General features: G+C 30.5%; 1 protein-coding gene across 1 annotated transcript in view; it reads right to left on the bottom strand.

Annotated features, from left to right (window-relative positions):
- The window catches only part of LOC106458651 (ankyrin repeat domain-containing protein 10-like), a 60,026-nt gene that overhangs the window by 19,923 nt on the left and 22,702 nt on the right, over nucleotides 1-17,401 (bottom strand). The window contains exon 5 of the mRNA XM_022385191.1: nucleotides 10,411-10,775. Coding sequence (XP_022240899.1) covers nucleotides 10,411-10,775 — 365 coding nt within the window. The remainder of the gene's footprint in view (nucleotides 1-10,410; nucleotides 10,776-17,401) is intronic.

Below are 17,401 nucleotides of genomic sequence, written 5' to 3'. Positions count from 1 at the left end.
CTTTATAGCTTTTCTTCGTAAATACCAACAACATATTTGTTTCTACACTAAAACTTTTAACTATATATTCAGAACTGAACATAATTTAATAATTAATCAAATACAACTGATAACAGGATTTGATTTAGGCTCCATACAGTAAAGTTCTTAAAACCTAATACTGATCATTCCTGTGATTTTCATATGATAAGGCAAAAGTAATTGTTGTTAATATCCAATTGCTTTTCCTTCCTGCAAATGAAGGAATAGTGTACACAAACCTAATGATAATGCCAATGAACAGAATAAGAACATAGGTTATATATTACTATCATCTGCGACAAATTAATAAACTAAGAGCTACAACATGAGATACAATAAACATCTTTGTTACTGTTCTATTCTTTTGCTGGTTAAGTACCATAGCTGACAACAAATTAGAATCTAAAGCTAATAGCTATCTTAAAATATTTTTTCTTCTAAGAATAAAAACAAAAAACTTAAGAAAATGCTCTTCTTACTTAAAGAATAACCTGCAATGTAGATTATTCTCATTTGGTATAATATTACTCTTAACTTAAAGGCAAATTAACTAGTTAGCTATGATTTTTATACCACAAAAAAGCAATAATAGCTGTTAAACTTTCATGACTTGTTTACATGAATAAGTGGCATATTTTAAATTTCAATACTTGCATGTATGTGTGCCATATGCCAAAAGTACATATATATTTTACTTTTTTTTTAAAATACATCCTAAAACAGCTTTTGTAACCAATTTACCTAATTGCATTATAACACTGAAAATATATATATATATATATATAAAAATTCAGTTTTTACTTTCAACTCTAGGGCAGTTCATTATGACATGATAATAAATAAAATAGCCCATATGAATTATTTAACTGTAAGTTCAGTAGAAGCCCAAAATATTCTAAGCCCTTCAATTTTTAAGCAGGCAAAACTCTCAGTTATTTGAATGTCAAAATGTAAATCCACATTCTTAAATTAAAAATAACCTTCAAGTAGATAAACAATTATTTTTTCTTTTGTTCGTATCCAAATGGAGGAAAGCTCAACAACTAATGCTTGAGGGCATAACAGATTTGTAATTATAACAGTTCTAAATTTCTTAGGTTGGTCAACATACATTTTTATATACATTTCTCCATTTAAAAATATAAATGGTTTGTATGAAAATCCAAAAATTACTATGTTATCTATACAACTCAACTCTCCACGTTTTGCTATTAATCCAAAAACCATACAATATCATAAAAAAAGACAATTTTGAAAACTAATGCATTTTGCACATATAACTATATAAACAATATATACATTTCTTAATTAAGTTTTACTGAACAAGTGGTTACGTTTATTTAGGTTTTTGTCAAACTACATCAAAAACAATTGACTGATCTTAAGTTTGATTACTAAAGATGTCAGATATGAGAAGCTTTTTACTGTTATAATTTAAAAGAAATTGCATAATATATGCATGAAAAACATCTAGAAAGCATATATATGACTCAGTTTACAGTTTTCAAAGTTTGGTAAATATGACTGCACCACTAATAAAGGTGCAATATTACCTACGTTCTTTGAGAATTTTTTTTAACCCCTTCTCATCACAAAACAACTTCACCTAACCATACATACAGGGCATAATTGGTTTAGCAGACAGACAAACAAATTATGCCATTTTTAAGATTCTATGTACTTCAAAAGTACTTTATTACCAAATGATTACTGAGCAGAACTGAAATAAATGAAACATTTTATCATTAAACTTTATTTCAATAAACAAAAATAGTTTCAAAGTATAAACCAGAGTACTAAAAATATTTCATGGGTATCATCCACACTTTTACACCAGGATAAGCTTGGAGAGAAAATTACAGAATAGTCTCATTTGAGTTTCTTTAAACTGATTCTGTACAATTAATTTTAGAAAATATAGTTCGAGCACACTACTACAGTGTATCTAATTTATATGCAGAGAAAGATTATCATCAAAAGAGAATATTCTTATTTTCTCTATTGCCACCTTGTGTTGACAGAGTCAAATACAATGCCCAAAACAAAACAAATTTTGAGCATGGTTTGAATGAGTAAACAAGAAAATGAGGATGTGTGGTCAGATAAAAACTTTTCAGATACTTGTGCAATTATATATTGCTCAACCCAAATTATTAGCCAGAATTCAAACTAGTTTTAAAGTAAAAGGCTGATGAACTCGTAACCTAGTTTTCTACATCATCAAGAAGAAACTCATGCAAATACCACGTACAAAGAGGAGAGTAGTGTTATTAATATTTACAACTAGTTTCTTAGATAACAGAAATATAAGTGAAAACCACTATCAAAGTACTACATGTTTAAGAACTTTAACACACTGTCTAACATTACTAAGGTTAATAGAAATGAGCATGGGTGAACTTTTTAGGACATATGAGATGAATATATATCACAGAAGATTTGAATAAAATGCATATATACTACCCTCGTGAAATTACCATTACTGAAAGGTGAATACAAACATTAGCTTAGAAATTAAGTAGCACCTTTAAACACAAGGAACAAATGATTTGTTTATTACTTCTTATGACTTACATTAAATAAAACCATTGGGAAAAACTTAGATCTACATATATCACAGAAAAATATCTTGCTTTCAATACAACTACATCATTTCTAGTAACAGTTAACTGGGCATGCATCAAAACATCAGCCATAAATATAACAGATGAACAATCACTCATTTTTAAGCATCTTACTATATAGTTAATAAGGGAAGTTGTCTTAAAAGTAAGAAAACTGAATATGGTCTCCATGAATACACCATCTTAATTGCTTGCTAAGCACATCTTCATTCAACTGTGGTTCTGGTCTTACTTTAACTCTATTTGTATAAATGTCTTGACTAGCACATCTTCCATCAATTACAAAATAAGATACAGGAATGTCACTTTCACAGATTGGAGACTGCACATGAGTTAAGGAGAGTTCATTTTTCTTCACTGGGTGGGAGGAAAATGTAGAAATTAAGAAAATACAACAAAAAAATTAGAACGGGAATGGTAGCTGTTCTAATCAAACTGGGATCATGCAAATAAAAGGAAAGAAAACTCAGAACATGAACTAAGTAAAAGAACAAGTGGGTTAGCTGATGTGACCCTCAAAATAACTGAGATTCAGATTCTATTATTAATCCCCAAAGGAAGTATATAGTTTACACATACAGTAAGTTAATTAACTAGCCATAAAACTAACCACCTACTTTCTTTAACTAGTTTTACTTCATAAACTAGAAAGCTATGATATATACAAGTACCGGAATCAATAAGGAGAAGTTTGATTCAACATATTGTACTTTGCATAGGCTGTATCTAAAAACCTTCCCAGTCTTCAAGATCTTGAAAGTTTTTAAATCTTCTAATTCATGAACATTCAAAATAAACACTAAATATTATCATGAACAAGTCTAGGGGGACTTTCCTACATCAGTCAAATACAAGCATATGGCTGAAACCTAGAGCTTTGTACTCTAATTTAGCTGTATAGATCTAGACTTTGATCTAAGCAGTTTCAAGTATAAATATCAATTTCAGGCCACATATTTTAGATCTTTGTTTAAAAAAAAATGCACTATACACTAAAATGGAAGCTGTAGCAATGATACTAAACATAAAGCACCATACAGCTTAGGCCACCAACATTCAAGTCCTGATCAATATTCCTAGGACCTATATCTAGGCCTCCTGATTGCATTAGGACACATGCATTGATAAATATTGCTGTTAATGTTCTTCTAGGTCTAACACTTAGTTATATTATATTTAACATCAGGTAACACCAAGCCAGATTTCCCCCAGCCACTTTTAGCATACTGGTACTTAGAGCTGGGCCATTAGTAGAATTTGATACTCAATTAAGCATCGGGCTTATTAATTGATTATTCTAGCATGAGACTTAAATAACAGGAATAATCAGAAACACTAATAAAATAAGCTGAACAATACTGAATTAATAATAATGAGAAATCATAATTATATACATTTATGTAAAGATTTAGGTAGATTGATATGTGATAATATATCGATTCTATAATTCTAATGAACAAAATACAAATGATATTTCAACCTAGATAGGAAGGCTCAATCATATGAATGATTTTTTTTACTTCTTTACAAAGGACATTATGATGTACCACAAATAAAATACATATCAATCATACTAGAAGTAACTTGTAGACATTTTTTGTCACAGCATTACCCATGAGGTGCTTGATGTTTATTTACAGTTTTGATTCTTTTCCATTGATTGCAAGTATCAGTTTTTTTTTGGAGGCAAACAAATTCCTAATCTCTCCATTATGGATGCTACTTAAAAGAAGCATAGCAGCAAAAGTGATAAGTATTTTAGTTTGAACTAACTCTATCCAGGGCACGTGACTGATCCATCAGTCTACAGCTCATTTGTTTTATATGAATAATTTAATTTTTTGCATGTTTAAAAGCCTTTTTTCTAGGTTACTCATATTTCACAGGGAATTTGCTGTGAAAACTTGTAATCACTTTTGCGATACAAAACAAAATCATTATTTCTGACTCCTACATGTGGCTTATGCATATCTCAGTATGCTATAAACGTAATTTAATAATGATGGATCTCAATCAAAAGCTGACTTAAAAAAAAAAAAAAAATATATATATATAACGATGAATATCAAAAACTAACTTTCCAAACTCAGGCTGATAAACAAGTAGTTTTCAACTAGTATATTCACCAATAAAAAAAACTATGTAAATGTAGCACAGTCTTTCAGAGCTAACTGGTATTGCAACGGATTTTATTTGTGGTCACTTAAATTTACTTAAGAAGAGCTCTAGGTATGGAAAAGGGTTAAAAATTTCATAAATAATAAATCACAAAAACAATGACATTCTAAATGCATGCCACTTAGTACAATCAGTGAATCTGTGGCTCAATTAATGGTCAGCATAATAAGTTTTCTATACAATAATTTGTTCAAATCAAACTTCTCCTTCAAGTTAACACAGACATATATGCTCCATGAGAGATTAACAGACTTATATAAATAATTAACAAAATTATTAAAATTAGTACATATTGCCCAGAAAAAGAAATATCACAAAATTTCTTTTGACTTTACAGTTATACCTCAGTGCCAAATATAATATGGAATACATCGTGGCACATGTTGCTTGGTATCATGGTGTGCCTTATTCCCAAAGCAACTTTGTTGTTTAGGTATGAGGTGGGCTTCAGACCTGTCTGTATCACCACCTGCTGCAGCCATGTTTATAGATGAAGAACAGGGGTGAGGCTGTAACACCTGTGTTGCTGTAAAGAAGAGTGTTCACTAATTCTTCATACATGTACACAGGAGAGTGAGGCAACGTATACATGTGGTTGTCAGCAAGCACTATCATCCGCTTTTACTCAAAGATTTCAGAATGGCTTTAGCAATTCAATCTGGATTTTGTTTTCCAGACTTATCATTAGTTTCTAATTTTTCTTTCAAATTTCAGTTCAATCAATTACAAAGACAAGCTTACCAGCATCAATATTCCTACAAAAAAGGTGTTAGTTTTGTCAGATGACAAAATAAATGTACATGCATGTTTTAAAGCTCGATGTGAGAAAAAATAAAACAAGTGACTTGATTTATCATACTTCAAACATCTAAAAACATGCACACAGATAGCTTTTATAATTTTACCATAAGCAAACTTTTCTTTAAAGTTTATCAGCTAGAGCTAACAAATATAAATGAACGTACATATTGTATTAAAAAACAAACTACATTATATTTAACATCAGGTAGTGCCAAGCCAGATTCTCCTCAGCCATTTTTAGCTTATCAGTACATAGAACTGGGCCATTAGAATTTGGTAATCAATTAATAATCGGGCTCATTAATCAATTATTCTAGCACGAGAATTGGAATAATTGGAAACACTAATCAATTAAGCTGAAAGATCTTGAATTAACAAAAGATATAATAATGATAAATAATAATGGCAATATTTTGATTATTTGGATAGTTGGAATAGTCCAAATATAACAATTGGAAACACCAATTTCCATTGGTACTGATATTTTTATTTTTGCCAATATTCTTTCCATTGCACTGATACTCTGAAATATATGCCCAACACTATTTTTATTGAGTTATTTTTTTTCCCTCATACCAAAACATAGACATCATTTATGTACATTGGGTACAATAATAAGAGGGAAATGCAAACATTCACATTGGTTCATGGTATTTCTACCATTGTATTTTCAGATTTGAACTGCTGCACTCTCTTTGATCTCATGTTCAGCTTGGAAGTGAGGGAGCTGCTGCTAACCCAAAATGGTTGCTTGCATTTTACATAACCCTTGAAGTAATAAACCTCTTCTCTGTCAAGTATACCTACTGCTGCTATAAGAGTACAATAGCAAATGTAAATTTTTGAGTCACTATGGTACCAGCTATAAAGTAGTAAAAGAAAACAGCTTATTTTATGTATTCAAAAGATATTTCCAATAACTTTCTAATAAACCAACTTACTATCACATACTTGACAGATGAGAGAGAGAGAAAAAAGTTTTACTGTATGCATTTTAATAGTTTAAAATCTCCAAGGTTACCTAAGTTCAAAACAGTTGGGAATGTATAAGCCTCTAAAAAGAAGAAGAAGAAGAAGCAGAAGAAGAAAAAAAAAAGAGCTGGAAGACTTAACAATAAAATTAACTTGTTCCCAAAAGTTTTCTTTCTAGTTTGATGTGTTAAGATCCACACCTAACATCCAATATACAAGTTGTAACCAATTAATAAAACATATTGCACAATATGTTTTACAAATATTTGCAAAAACATTCTCAGAACCTCTTAAGAAGTCAAAAAAATTAGGCAGTAGCTTTATAGGGTAAAACTAGTAACCTAATAGCTGGATCCAAAGAGAGGAAAATGCAAGCACGTGTTCTCAACAGATGAACTCAATTCATCAATCTGTTGAATAAAAAGAAAACTAAAACCTATCTACCACTAAACATAAACAAAATCAGGCTGACTGCAAAAGCATTATTACTGCTGTTTTAAATTTTAGAATCAGTTTGGCACTACTAAGTTTCAAATATTCTCAGAAGTAAATTAATTTAACTTACAAAAATTCCAGTGATTAACCCTTTAAATAATTTAAAATTTAGTTGTATTAATTGTAGGGTAGTACCAATAACAAACTTTAAAGTAGACTTCTGCTGTTATTTAATTGCCAAAACTAGGACGAAGTCAATGCCTTCACAAAATGACTACCTAAAGAACTTTGCTAAGTTATATAAAGTTCCCTAGTTTTTATTGACTTTTAACACACATAGCTTTCTTTAAAGCATCACTTTTAAAATACATAAACATTAAGTTTTCTAATAAAGAACTAAAATGACCAAAGCCAGTCTGAAATCTTCTGAATTGAAGAAATGCAACATGTTGGTTAGTATCAAAACTTAAATGATATACACACTTTTTTTATAGATTGCATTAACTCTGTATTATGTAAAAGTTGCAAACATACCTGAAATATATACAAGCTTAGTAAATAAGGTTTAGAACAAAACAGACAACTTGAGCATGCATGTACAAAACAGTTTTTGCCATTTGTAAACAAACATGAGGAAACACTATACCTACCCATGAGTATGGCAAGAATACAAACTTAAATACTGAAATAAACATGTATTTTCAACTGAAACATCTGCCCTAATACAGCAAATAATGTAACTATTAACACGTTTCTTCATTTTTCTTAGTTCAATAACACTTCAATCAAAAAGCGTTAATTACAGTGAAGGACAATGTTTTTAATACCATGAAATGTTGTTGTTTTAGAGTAAAAGTCCTACTCTGGTGTAAGAGTTAAATGTAAACATGAATTTATTAACAACTAAAAGTTGATATAATCTGTTAAAAATTGTAATTCAAATTCTTTACAGCCATCCAACATTCAAGGCAAACCGTTACCAGGTGATCACTTTTTATAATTCTTTTGTAACAGAAATATTTGGCAAAGGGTTTAGCTGTGTTACATTGTTTTGACACGTACACATGTAGTTCACTTCACTTGTTAGAATATAACAGTCGCAAACTATTTCAGTCAGAAGTTGCACTACTATACCTCAAATAGAAAAATACTACACTCTCCCCCACAAACAACAAGCATAACCACATTTAAAATGAATTAATTAAACTAAAAGTAAATTCAGCTTAAGAAAATCATTTCATAAAGTATTTTGCAACTGTGCATACTACAGTGACTTTTAATCTATATATATGTTATGCAGTGGTGGCCTAGCTTCAAAAAATACCCAAGATACACTAAAATAAGGGGTTGATGATTATTGAGGAGAGTACAATTAACTCACCAACAGCTAGTAACTACAACAACTTTGTAGGAACCACAAGGTTCAATCCAAATTTGAAAGGGCCTAATATCTTGACGACCTGAAGGTTTCAAAAGCTACTTTCTTATCACTTGTGTTTTTTCTAATTTCATAGAGTAAAACACAAAAACACTTATGAATAATAAGTGGTAGTGATTGAAGTGTTATTCAATTTACTCTTGCTCAGCAACAAATCTCATACAGTTATCTGGCGAGTACTGCAGTTCCAATCTATATTAGCTCTAGCTAGATTTGTGATAGTGTTATCCAAAGAGTTTTTGTCCGCTTTAGATATGCGCTAGTACTTTGTGTAGATTTGCTTTATGTGCACAATTTTGTGAAATATTTTATCATAATACACTGAATGGCTTGTTGAACGTTGGATGGAATAAGAAATGAAATATCATTATACTGTTTATCCTTTCTTAGGCCATTTCATACTAAATAAACATTGTAAAATTTATAGAACTGGTTGCTTGGCACAGTAAGAAATTTAGTCATAAGAAAAGATTAGTAATGTGAGAGAACAAAGTCATTATCATGCAAACACATCACCTTAGAGAACCTTTAAAGGTGAATAGATTTATACACTAGTATTGAATAATATTAATTTACTGACTGTGCATTATGGCTAGGCCAAGCTTAAACAGTAGCAATAGAAACCTTTAGACACTTTGTTTTACCTATAAAGATTAATTGAATACATTAAAAAGCACAAAAAAGAAAGCACACTGTCTAATTAATTTAAAAGGAACTAATGTGTTTGATGGATTTTCTTTGGGTGTAAATAATTTTTTTAAACATGTACAACCTGATATACATGTAAATATGCAGAAATGAATTTTGATAATAATTTTCATTGCCAGCCTCAAAATCTCAGCCAGATTTATCTTTAATAATTTTTCTTGAACTAAGATATAAACAAATGTTTATATTTTAGTGATAACACCTATCTGAATTACTAAAATAACAGCAATTGATAAGCTACCCAACAAAATAACATTTTTATTGTATATGTTTTCTAGTAGCTTCAATTCTAGAATGACTAAATTAGCTAAAAAGAGAGGCTGCTATAGCAAACTATATGAAAGCTTTACCAATTTAATATCATTTAAAGAAACAAAAAAGCATTTATTAACCAACTGGTCCGCAAATAAGTCTGAAACATGTAATACACCCACCTCGCTGCATTTCTAGGTGTTTAGACAAGATTTGTAATATAAAGCCGTATTCTGTAGAATTCAAAGCAATAGTGAAGATTGTAATCTGAGTATTTGTAAAAATTTTAAACTCAAGCAAACAATATAATGGAAAGTAAAGTCCAGAAAATCCAAAACATATGTTAATTGAGTACATATAATCTCTGATATAGGTGCAGATGAGCAACTTTGGGCATGGTAAGCAAGAAAAAGTATCTCCAAAGCAACCGAGATAACTGAAAAAATAATAATAATTATGGAAATGTTAGCAATACCAATTTCTTGAGAAAACTTTTTAAAGCAATTAGATTTTTGTGCTTCCCCAAGTGCAGTGTAGTTAGAATGCAAGTAGCCAAGCAACCAAATTCTAATTTTGTAAAGTGAGCATATTTTGTGTACAAACAAGAGTAACATTCTATGTAATTTGTGTGCATATAAAAATATCAAACTCCAGGTTGGGTAGAAATTAACAAGTGTTTAGTACACATTTTTAACCAAATCTTATATAAAAAAAAAATAGAGTGACTATAATTATTTAAAAATTTTAGGCATTTAAGTATTTAATGTGATGTAATTTCGAGTTGATCAATTGCATATTCATAACACTGCATTTTATTCCTTAATATTTTCGTTTTATCTTAGAAAGTTAAATGAGTAATTCATGACTTTGTGACACTGCATTAAAGAAATTTTCATGTACGTTGCACTAATTCACAACCCTTTGCTAATATGAAGCAAATTTCCATTACTTAATAATGGTATAAAAGCACCATTTGCTCACCTTCTGTTCTCATACGCTTTGATTCAGCTTCTTCCAAACCTTCAAAGGATCGTTTTCTGCCTAAGATGGGCAAATGATTCATTGTCACACTGTGGGAAAGGTTGCCATCACTATTTCCAGTCTCCATCATATCCTGCCTAGAGTCTTTAAAAATTCCATTCATTCCAGCTGAACCGTTTAGGTGAAACCCATTCTGGTAAATTCCATTTGTAAGATTTCTTTCCGGGAACATATCAGAATTGCCATTCACACCCATACTATTCTGAGCCATACGGGGCTCAGTTTCGCCTAAAAATGAGGCCACAGCATGGTGTCCACACATTGTTGCTAGACTGGTTGGAGTTTGACCATTGTTGTTGGTAATCCTGCATGTACAATATACACAAATATCAGTTTTCAAAACAATAATAAGAAGACATTAATCTCAAGAACTGCATCAGTGTTCCAGGATGACATCAATTTACAAAATATATGCCTAACCTATAACATCTGAACTTGAACTTAATAAGCTCTCAGTAATTTAGATTTAGTGCTGATAGAACCTTATGTTTTAGCATCACACATTCCTATTCCAAAATAGATAAAATATCACGGGGAAAAGATCAACTTGCACATTAAACCCTGTGGTTAGAAGATTGTACTTCTAAACAATGAATCTTTAGCATAAATAGCTAAAAACAGCTGCAATAAAACATTCCATATGTAATAAAAACATTTTTTGAATTATTTCAGCTTCTTATTATTCCTTTAGAAGTGGCTTATATTTTTATTTGAATTGGGCATGTACTTAAATAAAAATATAATCAAAGTGAAGTGGTGACCTTAATGGCAATGGGTTTGAAATTTGAATTACATAAAGCATTAAATGCAAAAGACAAATAAAAGAAAGTACAGGGAAAAGAAAAACATTTCTTATTTCAATATATTATTTATTAAGCATGGGAAAGTGTAATAACTTTAGAATTATATTTGTTTTGAATTTCGCGCAAAGCTACACAAAGGCTATCTGCACTAGGCATCCCTAATTTAGCAGTGTAAGACTAGAGGGAAGGCAGCTAGTCATCACCACCCACCGCCAACTCTTGGGCTACTCTTTTACCAACAAATAGTGGGATTGACTGTCACATTATAACACCCCCACAGCTGAAAGGGCGAGCATGTTTGGTGTGACGGGAATTCGAACCCGCAGATTGAGAGTCGAGCGTCCTAACCACCTGGCCATGCCGGGCTTAGAATTATAAAGAATATAAATGAGGTTTAATTATGTTAATTTTTAAGGCTAATTAATAGCTTGTATGATGAAGAAAAATGCAAAAATATTTATATTACAAATAAATTGAAACTCCATCATGCTTATACAAAATGGAATTTTCAGAGCAATGATACCCCTAATTTGGATATTAACACATCATGGAGGTAGGTACAAAACACCTTGATAAACAGCAAAGCACAATCTGTGATGTCTGTTTATTTTGCACTATATAATAACTATCATTTTGTGTTTTTACTGCTGAAACCCTTCATTCAGCAAAAAACAAAAACAAAACATTTAAGATATGCCAATATGTATAGCAGAAAATTTTCTTTATATTGAAAATCACATCAGTAAAATGATACTTTGCCCATTTAAACCGTTACCAATTTTTACATAAAGAGAAATTCTCTCAAAATTGTAGTTGCATTTTTAGCCACAGCATGGTGGTTCATAGAACAGCTCTGAGTCGTTTTTTCAAGTGCAAAGCTTTGTCATCTTTTGACCATGTTGAGATCTAATTACAGTTTTGGACTCGGGAGGTCAAACCCTTTCGAGTGAAACATTTGACAACACCCAAAATCTCATAAATTAATTTACTCTAATCCTGCCTAAAAGAATTTCAATTTGAGGGTAGGCTGGTAGAGATCTTGATCAGTAATAAAACTGAATTAGGTAAATGCATGCCCCATGCTTGGTATTTCTGGCATACAAAAATATATCAAATGCAAAGGGGGAAATAAACCTCTTAAATTAATTTACTCTAATTCTGCTTAAAAGAATTTCAAGTGCCACAGCTATTGAAGATTCTCTCTTGTTTAGTATAGACTTTATCAGATGTGCATTTAGAGATTGGTCAGTTTTTCTAATGCTTCTTTTGGCAATATTAAGTAATCAACTGTAAACAAGATTGTCTATTAAAAGACAAAAAGTCACAGTTATTCTCAAACTAAAATAACTAACTTTTACTGATTTACATAATCTATCTACTTAGGACAAGGTACCTTCTAAATATTTAAGGTACTAATGCTGCTATAGCATACCTGAAATTACTTTTTCTATTTAAAGAAGAAATACAAACTAGAAATATGGTTGCAATATATAATACAATAGATAGGATAACTTCCTTATTTTTACCCCATTTCCTATACAATCTTTAGGTCATCAGCTTAACAATATGCTTCAAACAATGAGGTCAAGACAGACTGTAACTGTACAATTGCACAGAATATTATGAAGAGAGCTTGGAAGAAATCTGTTAAATTATATTCAACTTAAGTAATTTAATCTTTCTCAAATTAAACTTTGTCCAAAGAAATTGCTATCTCATAAACAATTATAAAAACCTTATATTACATTATTTTAATGTTTATATTAATCTTTATCAAATTAAAAATATCCGAAACATAAAAAAAATTCTAGCCATAACCATACAAATTGAAAACAACTTCAATAGTTTTATTCATAATTGTACCAACATTTTTAAATCATGGACCAGCTGATGTGATTTGAAAAACATAATTTTTTATGGTTTTTATGCTAGCCCTACAGTACACGTGTTTTTAAAAAGTCTTTAAAATACAAATTACTTGACAACACGTGAGGATGTAAATTTACCATACAGAAAATCTGTAATATTAACAGGGGTATGAAATTGAAAAGAAGAAATCTGAGGAAACTTGCACAAGCAGGGACATACAAAGCAATCCACTTTCTTCGTGTTACACACCATCATGGCACAAACCTCTCTAAGAGCTATCGAACATATGTAATTTTTCGAAATTCCCTTTCTTCTCACAATCTCATTACTACGTGATGAGATTATTGGTGGCAATAAGCATGCTGCTTCACATACTCTTGATGATTTGTACGAGTCTCAGGACCCATTTTTTTCAAATGAAAAGCACAGATTTCCATGAACTTTTCATATCCTGTTTGATACATTACACACAATAATGACATGTTTAATACTCTTCAAATTTAAATATTAACATTATACAAGTCAACTAAGTAGCTTAACAACATCCGAGTATTAGAATATATGTATAGCCTTCATAAAATATAAATACTGTTGACAGTTTAAAATTTTTTTTTCAATCTGTTTACTTCCAGTTAAAAGTTTACTGGTGTAGACATTTCAATGTTATGTTCACAAATATTTAAATTAACAACTCAAACCTTATCTTAGAGGATTTTACTACACTAAAGCTTATGGGACTGCATATCTTTATGAGAACAAAATCTGAACTTTGTGTTAAGCACAGAACTGCTACACAATAAGCCATCTGAGCTGATGTTTTAGATAAAGACTATTTACCAAGTTTGATGTCTTTTCCTAACAGTATGCTTGGAATTCATTCTTTCTACAGAATGGTTCAAATGTAATTTTAAAAAATGTTATAAAGCTAATACCATACAGTCATAGCAGTAAGGAAATATGTTGAACAAGAGCAATCAGAGAGATTGCATACCCTCACCCCATCAGGCATTTCAAAGATTTCATACATTTATATTAGATAATGTAAAATTTCACTTCTGAAAACTTAAAATCTTTCTCACATCCAGATCATTTTTTGTAGTGTGATGAGGGGTCTCAACCTTAATGTGCCCATGAAATTCAGTACAAATCAGATCACACTTTACAGTTATTAATTGAAAACAGTGAAAATGCCCTATATCCCCATTATAAAAATGCTTAAAAGTGACCCAGAATTTGGATCCAGACCAAATTTAGGGAGGATTGTCCAATACTGACTTCCCATCTTGTGTAAACATCAGCCTGTTAGTTTGAGATACAGACACACACAAGGGCCAGATTGAAATACCCTTCCAGAGCAAGGGTCAATATACTCTATTCTACATTATGACCATTCTATTTTAAACTCTTTACATTTGTATCCTTAAGAAGACTTTTCTAATATAAGAAGAGTCAAGCATGGATTAACCCTACCTACACAATGAACCAACTCCAAATTCAAGAATTAATGTTCATTATAATTGCAAAGTTTCTTAGTGTAACTGTACAAAATTCGACAAGCTTTTAGTAAACATTACAATCATGTTGTGCACAAAAAAAAAAAGAAAATCAGGATTTTTAATAAAGTATTTGATTTGTCTCTGAGTCTACTTTAGTCATTCTGAATGCAAGGCAATTTTTGAGTTAATAAAAATACTTTTTTCTTCTCACAGTTTACAAATTTCTTCTTCATAACCTCTAGACCACCTAAATGAATATCAAAATTTTAATTCAGTAAAACCTTATATTTTCTCTACCCTAATAATAAATGTGCCTGGTCCATTAAACCGACCTTGTAATCAACAGTAAACACTAAACAAGTTTAAGTTACACCTTTTCTTTCTAGAATAACTGCATGTTGCAACAGAAAACTACAATTAACACCCTTGACAGCCTCAGACTAACGACACCTTACATCTTTTCTATGTCATTATTTTATTGCCCTGTGAACCATGTCTAATTTCTAAACCTGTGACAAATTTATAAATAATCCAACAAACATGCAGCTCAAGTTACAGTAAACAAAGTATTGAATTATGTAATGCACAAGCAGATCACGTGCATATTTCACTCAGAAATTATATTTTTTATTTTACCCAAGTTTCAAATTTTTAATTTTAGTTACTTTTATAACAATAAATAAAAAGAATACATAAAAACAAGAAATTTAGTACTGGCCACTATTTTTTTTTTGCTTTCAACCCTCTGATGAAATTTAATCTTAGTTCCTTGTAACCTTATTTTTTGTACCAATGATAATAGTGCATAAAATTATTTTTTTCATATATATGCAATTGAGAACAAAATATTAACATGCAAAAATTATAATTTGAGGCAACCTTGTTAATAGCGTCCATGAATCTGTAGACTGAATTCAAAACCTATAGTGTGAGCAAGCTAGCCTTATAAAGAAATCAGTAAATTGAAATTTCCTCTTACTATTGATTATAAATATTCCAATAGCAAATGACAAAGAAAATTGACATTTTTTGAAAAAAGGGCATGACACATGGATTTGAGTTTCTGCTTTACATCTCCAGAGAGCAAGACTATAAAATTTGATTATGCCATATCAATATCTATAATATAAGTGTGTAATTTATGTTCACTCAGGACATCATAAAGGGATAGCAAGAACATCTAAAATGGGCAACTATTGACAAAACAAGTGTTATATGATACAAAAGTGAAGATTGAGAATTTATTCAAATATTTCCTTTTGTAATTGAGAATTTAAAGCTTCTATAATATCAAAATCTGATTTATAAACTACTTTTTGATGCCAAGTTTAATTACATATATTGATGATAAAGTAGTTTAATTAAATTTTGAATGTATCTTTGGAAAAGGTTGTCACTTTGACCTCTACCTGTGCAAATAGGGTTAAAACTGCTTTAAGCATAATAGATTATTATTTTACACAATAAGTTGCAAAAAATAACTGCAGATTTATTTCAACAACAGATAATGATGAAACATGTAGTAAAGATGGAATTTCACTCTTCCTGTACCAGTTTCCAGTTTGAATTAATCACTTGAGTTTGTCTAGAGTGCAAAGTTTTTTTTTGTTTGTTTTTCAAATCAATCAATTCACTTTCTGGTTCTCAGACTATCCACAATCATTACAAGTTATAACAACATGCACTTAACCCTTAACTGCCACATAAGTGTGGAATGTTATCACCTTGGAGAGTATTCTCAAACTTTGCAAAATTTACCAGCTTCAAGTTTCAGAGCAGCAATGAAATATTAAAATATATAATGCATAATCAAAGTAAATGTATGACTTGGAGATTTATTTTTAAGTGGCAATGAAAAAGTGAAATAAAAAATCTTAACATTCATTTATATATATAAATATATAGATACACAAACACACACATGCTATATAGAGGAATTACTTATATGCCAAGATTTCAATTATAACTACTGAAATTAGCCAAAAGATTTTTTACCAGTCACTTTTTTTAAGACATGCTTTCTAATACTGTGTTGTACTACCTCAAAGCACCAAATTTTCATAGAAATTACAGAATTGAAAATGTTAAATCATCTTCAGAAAAGCACCAAGAAAATACAGCACCACAGGAGTTTGCATAGCTTACCTTGGTTAATAAGCTCATTTCACATTCGCTACAGAGGCACAGCAACCTTATGGTATCCGAAGTTTTAGCGATCTGATAATTTCAAAGTTTTTATTACAAAAAAAAAAAAATGTAAGAAAATTTAGGTCCACTGCACCATATATATCCAGCCCTGCCAAAAGACAATTAAGGTAACAGCTTACGTGAGGTAATACCTGTGTATTTTCAGACAGGTCCTCAATTGGTGCTCATTACTTTTATCACTTGTAATAAAATTTCAAATGGAAGTGTTGGTAAGTCACAATAGGACCCAATAAACTCATTACCACATACAAAATAAACGTACAACTACAACCCTGTGTAAGTAAACAAAACAGAAAGTAGGACATTTCAAATCTTTCAAACCATATTTATTAAACATCTAGCCACACTTTAGTGGCTGTCAAACAATTATGAAAGTATACATATATATTTTTGTTTTTCAAGTTCAATATGTAACTGTCCCTGACTGTATAATATCTTAGTTATATGACTGAAGAAATATGTGTATAAATAGGGGGGGGGGGGGGGGGGGAAGGGGGGAAGAAGAGAGTTTACTTACAGGGTAGGTTTTAATTTTTAACTTTAAGTCGTACTAAT

This window comes from Limulus polyphemus, unplaced genomic scaffold, assembly GCF_000517525.1.
Source record: "Limulus polyphemus unplaced genomic scaffold, Limulus_polyphemus-2.1.2 Scaffold23, whole genome shotgun sequence".
NCBI lineage: Eukaryota > Metazoa > Arthropoda > Merostomata > Xiphosura > Limulidae > Limulus > Limulus polyphemus.
This window is presented reverse-complemented; position numbering and strand designations above follow the sequence as displayed.